Genomic DNA, 9,292 nt, shown 5'->3' with positions numbered 1-9,292 from the left:
CTGCAGTACAGCGGTCGGACTTGAATTTCGTGACTTCTAGAGGGAGCATGCGGTCTCTTCCATAGAGAATGATAGATGCCTCTAGTGGACAAAATATTATTTTAGCGTGGGCAGCGCTATTGCGGCAGCCACTATGCTTCCACCATTTTAAAGTAGTCAAAATAGTCATCTGGGTGGGGTTTCCTATGGGTTGTAGCCATAATGGCGCCGTGGCTGTCACAGATGAGTCCTCTATCTATCTCTATGTTCTCCCCTAGTCTGCTGCATACTCTGCAGCAAACACGTCCAAACTGATCTCAGTACTTGAGTACTAGGCTATTGGAAATCCAAATAATTGATTTAGATTATGTATTTGGATAAATACCACATTTTTTACAAATAATATTCTATATTCTTCAATAAATTGACTTGTTCATATCGTTCTATCTCTCCAGTATAGCTATTCATTGTAGTAAAATGAAATCATTGCTGTAGCTGTATCAAAAATCATATACATTTGGCCATTTGGGTCATTTCCATAATATCCAGATGGGCCATAAAAAAAGCTTTTATTTATGATCAGATATTTGGAGCCACCCAGACTTCAACTGGTGTTCATGAAATCGTATCACAGAGTTACTGTCTTTGATCGTATTGTATTCAGGCAGTTTATAAAGTCCAGAGAGGGGGTCCTCGGGCACGACTTGCGCAGCCATGTCCATTGTGTAATTTTAGAACTCTGTTTTTTGTTTTGTGCTTATGTATTTTCTAGCATGAGCTGCGGGGTTAGCCAGCTGCTTAAAATATTGTATTAATAGCTTGCTAAATCACAGAGTAAGGTGTATTGTAGCTAGATGACACTACGTAGCCATCGATAGCATGCAACAAAAGGTAATTTTCTCTCTGCGAGATCAATTCCGCATGCTAGCATGTCCGGCTAAATTTCAAGTTGGAATGCATATATTTTGATCAATCGCCTAGCTCTGATTTATTCCAATAAATAATATATTACCAAAAGCATGTTGACTTGCCAATTTTATTAGTCATAGGTTCAGATCCTCTATTTTAGTCTTTCCTAAAAAAAAAGCGATCTAACGTTATGCTTGCCAGAATATACTGACCCCTACCATTATGCTTGTTTACATAGAGCTGCACTGGGGTCGGAACGCAATCATGGTTACATTAAAAGACAATGTATTCTTGATCTGTCAATGCCACCAGGAGGCTCCATGTGGAGGTTATGATGCAAAATTGCAGAGCCTCTGGGGGCTTGAAAAGGCCAAATCTAGCTCCATATGGCTCAACAGCTCCACATATTTCCATGTAGCCAGTGCTTAATATTGTCAGGAGCTGAGTAGGGAAAGGGGGGATACCTAAGTCAGTTGTCCAACTGAACATATCTTCCACATATCTTCCACATTTAACCCAGAGAGCTGCAGGGGGCTGCCTTAATCAATGTCTTCAGCACCTGGGGAACATTGATTTAACTGCTTTGTTCAGAATGACAGATTTTTACCTTGTCAGCTCAAGGATTCGATCCAACAACCTTCCAGTTCCTGGCCCAACGCTCTAACCACTAGTATTGGCAACTCACATTTTCTACTGCTTGAGCTCCTGTTCCTCTTACAGAATATTAGCTCAAAAGTATTGTAGAGCTGCTGCACATAAATATAAACCGTACCGGCACCTATTTCAGTCCAAGTCAAGCACTGCATATAGCTCCACAATGACATGATTGGTTGATGGTAGGTGGGGGTGCAGTTCATCCTGTATAAACACAAACTCGCTTACTTCACAAAAAAACATGGAGAATTTTGACGAAAGACTATCAGAACAAATTCACCAATATAATACATCTTTAGGGAGGGATTTCAAAGACACAAAAATAAGTTTGAACTCCTGGAAAGACATTGTGGAGGAAGCTCCCGAGTGGCGCAGCGGTCTAAGGCACTGCATCTCAGTGCAAGAGGCATCACTACAGTCCCTGGTTTGAATCCAGGCTGTATCACATCTGGCCATGATTGGGAGTCCCATAGGGTGGCACACAATTTGCCCAGCGTCGCCGGGGTAGGCCGTCATTGTAAATGAACGTTTGCTCTTAACTGACTTGCCTAGTTAAATAAAGGTTCAAAATAAATAATAATAGGTATACAGTTGAAGTTGGGAGTTTACGTACACTGAGGTTGGAGTCATTAAAACTTATTTTTCAACCACTCCACAAATGTCTTGTTAACAAACTATAGTTTTGGAAAGTCGGTTAGGACATCTACCAAGTCATTTTTCCAACATTTGTTTACAGACAGATTATTTCACTTATAATTCACTGTATCACAATTCCAGTGGGTCAGAAGTTTACATACAGAAAGTTGACTGTGCTTTTAAACAGCTTGGAAAATTCCAGAAAATGATGTCATGGCTTTAGAAGCTTCGGATAGGCTAATTGACATCATTTGAGTCAATTGGAGGTGTACCTGTGGATGTATTTCAAGGCCTACCTTCAAACTCAGTGCCTCTTTGCGTGACATCATGGGAAAATCAAAGGAAATCAGCCAAGACCTCAGAAAAACAATTGTAGACCTCTACAAGTCTGGTTCATCCTTGGGGGCAATTCCCAAATGCTTGAAGGTACCATGTTCATCTGTGCAAACAATAGTACGCAAGTATAAACACCATGGGATCACCAGCCATCAAACCGCTCAGGAAGGAGATGCGTTCTGTCTGTTAGAGGTGAACGTACTTTGGTGCGAAAAGTGCAAATCAATCCCAGAACAACAGCAAAGGACCTTGTGAAGATGCTGGAGGAAACAGGTACAACAGTATCTGTATCCACAGTAAAACGAGTCCTATATCGACATAATCTGAAAGAACGTTCAGCAAGGAAGAAGCCACTGCTCCAAAATCACCATAAATAAGCCAGACTACGGTTTGCAACTGCACATGGAGAAATGTCCTCTGCTCTGATGAAACAAAAATAGAACTCTTTGGGCCATAATGACCATCATTATGTTTGGAGGAAAAAGTGGGAGGCTTGCAAGCTGAAGAACACCATCCCAACCGTGAAGCACAGGGGTGGCAGCATGATGTTGTGATGGTGCTTTGCTGCAGGAGGGACTGGTGCACTTCACAAAATATATGGCATCATGAGGAAGGAGAATTATGTGTATATATTGAAGCAACATCTCAAGACATCAGTCAGGAAGTTAAAGCTTGGTCGCAAATGGGTCTTCCAAATGGACAATGACCCCAAGCATACTTCCAAAGTTGTGGCAAAATGGCAAAAGGACAACAAAGTCAAGGTATTGGAGTGGCCATCACAGAGCGCTGACCTCAATCCTATAGCAAATTTGTGGGCAGAACTGAAAAAGCGTATGCGAGCAAGTAGGCCTACAAACCTGACTCAGTTCCACCAGCTGCCAAGAGGAATGGGCCAAAATTCACCCAACACATTGTGGGAAGCTTTTGGAAGGCTACCCAAAACGTTTGACCCAAGTTAAACAATTTAAAGGCAATCCTACCAAATACTAATTGATTGTATGTAAACTTCTGACCCACTGTGAATGTGATGAAAGAAATCAAATCTGAAAGAAATCATTCTCTCTACTATTATTCTGACATTTCACATTCTTAAAATAAAGTGGTGATCCTAACTGACTTCCGACTTCAACTGTAGATGCAGTAAAGAGGTCAATGGAATGCAGACCGTGTGGGATAGAAGGGCAATGGATTGGCGCACATTCAACAAATCTGATCTAAGTGAATATTTGTCAAATCCGCCATGATTGATGTATTGTAACAGGCCCACAATGTGGGTATTAAATTCCGATTTGGATATATTTAGCTGTTTTCGCTGCATAACATTTAGAAGTTGACTAGTAAATGCTAACTCCCGTTTGTATAAGCAGGTTAGCGTAGCTAGCACACAGAAATTGGTGGTGTAGTCAAAGTCGTTTTAAACTGTAATGCAGTTGATTGATGACATGAACATGTATTGGGGTTGACCTCCATACAAACATATAGTGTGAATACACATAAACAACAGCCTAAATGTAGGCTGATTTTGCTGGGGGGCAGTGAGGAGATTCGGGATAGAGATGCAGGTGGGAAAACGGTGCATCCTTTTTTACTTCATGCTATTTTGGCTGAGCTATGTCAAGCAGCGGGAAACGGACTCCAACAACTCAGAAGAGGTAAGGTATTTTCTTTTTGTTTAGCCAGTTGCTCGTAATTAGCTGGATGGCTATAGAGATGAATCCTGAATCACTACGAGTGGTGCGGTGCAAACTAAATTATTGGATGCGTATGACAGCTGCCCGAAGCTCAAGATGTATGAATGCTCTGACTTCTGCGGCGGCCGCATCGCTGTAAACGCTGTACAGCCACTGCAGACTTGGATTGACCATAAAATCAGCTTTTAAGACACTGTAGCTGGCGCAAGATATGGATCGGAAAACATACCTCAATGCAGGATTGGATATGCCACTAAATTTGACCTTTATCCACACTGATACATCGAGAAGATTGAAATATTGCTAATTTTCCCAGAAAACTGACCTTTTTGTTCTCATGCTAGCTAGCAGTAGCCACCGCAGTCATTTTGGAATGTAGGGTCAGCCAATCAGCTCCTTTGTTGTTCAACACCACGTGCCATTCCATAATGGCTGCTTTGGCTGATGTTAGCTAGCCTGATAACACAAAGTACTGTTTTTCAGTGTGGATGTGTGTACAGTGTAGATGAAGTGTGGATGAAGGTACAACTTGCAGTACATTACCCATCCCTTAATTGAGGTACGTTTTCCGACCCTTATCTCCTGTCGGCTCCACAGTGTCTTAATGTAACCATGATTGCGTTTAGACCCCAGTGCAGCTCAGTGTAAACAAGCATAATGATAGGGTCGGTATCTTCGGCCAACCTTAGATTGCAGTGACCCCTTAGTTCCATGCCATAACTTTACCCTGTTGTGCCCTTTTCATCTTTTCAGCCTTAAACCTGTGCCAGAACCGTGAAATCTGATGATCCAAAATGCCTCATAAACTCCTCAAGTTACTCCTGGGAAGTTACCAGTGGCTGGCCAGTTACTGGCCCGTCCTTATGCCTCGGGGAATCCGCCTGTACACATTTGAACAGATCCCGTTATTCATGAAAGAAAACCCATACATTACAGATGGATACAGAGCACGTTTACAATCCAAACTTTGTTTAAAAAGGTATGTCAAGAGAATAATATAGCTAAGCTCAATGTAAAGTAGATGTTGTACAGTGTTGTTGCTAGTTGTTGTATAGCCTGGTCCCAGGTCTATACTGTCTTGCCAACTCATATGGTTATTGTCATGTCAAACAAAATGACCATAGCAGTTGGCAAGACAGCACAAACAGATCTGGAACCAGGCTAGTTGTTGTGTATTGTTTTCCACCCCTCTAGCATCTTTGTGCTGTCCAATGAAACAGTCAACATATGGACTCATCTGTTGGGCTTCCTCCTGTTCTTCCTACTGGGGGTGAATGACATGTCTACAGTCCTGCCGGCTTCAGGTGCCAACAGAGAAGACTATGTCATCTACTGCATAGCACTCTTCTGCTTTCAGGTGTGTGTTTGGGTGGGTGGGTGAGAGTGAGAGAGATGAACAGAAAGAAAGAGAGTGAGAGGTCACAGCTATCTGTCAGTCTTATTTTGTTGTGGTTTACAGGTCTTACCTGTGTTCAGGAGAAGTAATGCTGGTGTATTTGACCCGTTTTTCTAGGTGTGTATGCTGTGTTCTGCAGGGTATCACATGTTCTCCTGCCACCTCTCAGAGAAGACGTGTCACCGCTGGTTGGCGCTGGACTTCGTTGGAATCTCTGTGGGAATCCTGGGCTGTTACATTCCAGGGGTCTTCTATGCCTTCTACTGCATCACTGTATGTTCAACAATAATACATTCCATTATATGTTTTCTTTTTCCACTCATACTGTTTGTTTTTGTAAATGTATACTTGTGCAAACGGTCTCTGAAATCCCATCTCTTCTCCCCACATATCTTTCCCCGTTTCCTGTCTACTACCCCCTCCCTCTTTGTCTCATCAATAGTTCTGGAGACAGGTGTACCTGGTGACTGCTCTAGCGTTGATATTGGCTGTGTTCTTAGCTCAGATCCACCCTCACTACCACTCTAAGGAGTGGCGACACCAGCGTACTGCCATCTTCTGCTCCGTGGCTGGCTACGGGATCATCCCCGCCGGCCACTGGGTCTGGCTCAATGAAGGCCTCGGCTCAGCTGTCGTCCAGGTGAGGAAACAGATTCCCGAATCAACACTTTATTTGAAAGTGGGTTGACTTCATAACACATTCATAAACAGTACAATTATGCATCAGAGTCAAGTATTGTTACCCTTACCATCTGTTCTCTCTGTCTGCAGTTGTTCCTCCCTCGTGTGATTGTGATGTATTTGATAGCTGGAGCTGCGTTCCTCTTTTACATCTCTAAAATCCCAGAACGCTGCTTCCCAGGTGAGCCTTCATGCTTGACACATCTATTCCACAATATTACAAATTACCTTGTATAGCAAATAACCACTCATGTGATTAAGTGCACCTTGTCTTGCTCAAGTGAACTTGTGATGCACTTTGACCTCCACAGGTCAACTGAACTATCTGGGTGCCAGCCACCAGGTGTGGCATGTCCTTGTGGTGTTTTTGCTCTACTGGTGGCACCAGACTGCTGTATATATAATGAAATTCAGGCACAGCCAGCCATGCCCTCCTTTCTACACCCAGCCTGGTCTCATAGACTAGACGTAACATAGTAAAAGTAAATCTGGGACACTCAAATTTGTATGATATGTTACGTTTGGTATGGGTGGTTGGTCGAGGTGTATGGGTGGGTGAATGCCTAGCTATCCAAAAGGTTGTGTGTTCAAATCTCGTCATGGACAACTTTAGCAAATTTTCAACTACTTGTACTTTTTAGCTACTTTGAAACTACTTAGCATGTTAGCTAACCCTTCCCCTAACTCTTTTAGCCAGCCCTTCCCCTAACTTTAACCCTTTAACCTAACTCCGAACCTTAACCCGTAACCCTAAACTAGCTAACATTAGCCAGCTAGCTAACGTTGGGTACAACTAATTGGTATTCGTAACATATCATACGTATTGCAAATTCGTAACATATTGTACATTTACAGATTCATAACAAATTGTACATTTAGCAAATTCTTAACATATCATCCAAATTGTAATTCATAACTTATCATATGAAATGGATGAAGACATCCACAAATTAATACATACAATACAAAACGTAACATATCATACTAAATTAAGTGTCTCAGAATTACATACAGAATAATACAAAATGCTGAGAGACCAGATTGCTACACAAGCAGTGACTAGAGCCTCAAGCTGGCCCAGCCACCGACTGAGCAACAACCTGTACTGTAGCCACTCGATGCAATTAAACCAGACTACAGACCTCTAGAATTCTATCTTACAGATGCCCAGTCAAGCAGACAAGAGAGTAGCCTCCCTACCAGAACAACTATAACCATACCGTTAGACCTTGCAGATGTCTGTAGAAAGAGCGAACGAGTAAAAGAGTGGAACCATCTCTCTGGTTTTAAGGATTGCGATTGGTGGTATGCAATCGTATCTGCTTTCTGCTGAGACTTCTGTAAGGCCAGGTTATAAGAAGGAAAGACATGTCAGTCATAGCCTGGTCGCAGGTCTGGGAAGCAAGATGGCACAAACAGACCTGGGACCAGTCTTGGTGAAGTCACGAGGACACACAGTACAGCTTCAACTGAACATATTCTGTTATTCTCCGATTATCTTTTCGTATTCAAGATTGTTTTTTTAACCTGATTTGTATCTATTAATTTGCATGTAAGCTACTGTTTGAATGTTACATGCTGTGAAATGGTACTTCTTGAAATGCTTTCTTGAGCACATGGGACTTTACAAGGGTTATGTGCAATCTAGAATATATATCCTTTGGAAACCGAACATAGAGCCTATGTTCAGTTGTTTTTGCCTGCATAGTTATCTTACTGTATTTCATTAATGGTGGGGCTGAGTAGTTATCTTACTGTATTTCATTAATGGTGGGGCTGAGTAGTTATCTTACTGTATTTCATTAACGGTGGGGCTGAGTAGATATCTTACTGTATTTCATTAATGGTGGGGTTGAGTAGTTATCTTACTGTATTTCATTAATGGTGGGGTTGAGTAGTTATCTTACTGTATTTCATTAATGGTGGGGCTGAGTAGTTATCTTACTGTATTTCATTAATGGTGGGTTACTTTTAGTATTAGTGGTCAACTGAACCCCTTCCTCTCACAATCCACTTGAATCTAAGGGCTGATTCAGGATTTGTTTAGAGAGTTGGTTACATTTAAACATAAATAGATTGGGAGTAAATGACCCTTGCTTTAATTAGTTTGTGAATAGACTATTTATGAATCCGTCCCTCTATTCACTTACTATATAACCTAACGTAGCGACGTAAAAGGAACACCTGAGTAGAATACCCCACATTCTGGTCCTGATGATATTTATTTTTTTAAATAACTTGCGGGAGGTTCTCTTCTGCACTATTCAACCAATCCAGTAAATGTGAAGGAGGAGTGTCGCCTTTTTAAGCATCCAAAAGCTGAAGTCGCGTCACAGGCTCTTCCATTTCCACTGAAAACCGGTTGCACCCAGTGTTTGCAACCCCGCTGATGGTGCTTACTATATAGTACATGGGTGTGTGAACATCTGCATAAGAACAAATACTTTAGAGGCCAGTATTATCTATTGTATGACTAATACTGTACGGTTTTACAATCACATTACTGACAGGTCTATCTATGCACAATATGGTGTCCTGTAGATCACAGGTGGCTGGTGGCACCTTAATTTGGGGGGGACGAGCTTATAGTAATTGGCTGGAATTGATTTGATGGAATGACATAAGTGTTTTAATACCATTGTTATGAGCTGTCCTCCCCTCACCAGCCTCCTGTATTGTAGATCTTCTACTGTGTAGCTAATACCCATAGAGGTCATTCGACCCTGTCAGATAATGATGCTCAGAACATATCACAGCCGTTAAAGGCCCACTGTGACATTCACAGCCTATATTGACTGTTCGTTAGCCTTGTTTGTAAATGAGCTTTTGTTTCAAGTATGCCTTTAATTATTTCACTGTATTTTACCTGGTTGCTATAATGTCAGTCTTTGGTTGTCCAACATTTGTTTTTCCATTCATTTAGGCATTATTGATAGACTTACTTTTGAATGCTGGAATGCACTGACTAAAGGGACACATTATTTTAATCTGTAATATGACATGTCTCGAG

At 41.7% G+C, this 9,292-nt stretch overlaps 1 protein-coding gene across 2 annotated transcripts; it reads left to right on the top strand.

Moving 5' to 3' along the window:
• The first annotated feature begins 671 nt into the window (after positions 1–671).
• On the top strand, positions 672–6,981 carry LOC112257399 (progestin and adipoQ receptor family member 3). Of its 2 annotated transcripts, none has more exons than XM_024430931.2 (7): positions 672–870; positions 4,959–5,184; positions 5,400–5,562; positions 5,719–5,874; positions 6,044–6,241; positions 6,373–6,463; positions 6,594–6,981. In XM_024430931.2, the coding sequence occupies exons 2-7, from the start codon at positions 5,000–5,002 to the stop codon at positions 6,746–6,748; spliced, it is 948 nt and encodes a 315-aa protein (XP_024286699.1). In that variant the 5' UTR covers positions 672–870; positions 4,959–4,999; the 3' UTR covers positions 6,749–6,981. The 2 variants fall into 2 exon arrangements, with proteins under 2 accessions (XP_024286699.1, XP_024286698.1); XM_024430930.2 differs by lacking the exon at positions 672–870 and adding an exon at positions 3,600–4,166.
• Positions 6,982–9,292: the final 2,311 nt, after the last annotated feature.

Source organism: Oncorhynchus tshawytscha, linkage group LG09 (genome assembly GCF_018296145.1).
Source record: "Oncorhynchus tshawytscha isolate Ot180627B linkage group LG09, Otsh_v2.0, whole genome shotgun sequence".
Classification (NCBI taxonomy): domain Eukaryota; kingdom Metazoa; phylum Chordata; class Actinopteri; order Salmoniformes; family Salmonidae; genus Oncorhynchus; species Oncorhynchus tshawytscha.
The sequence above is the reverse complement of the archived record's forward strand: the minus strand, read 5'-3'. Positions and strand labels throughout refer to the sequence as shown.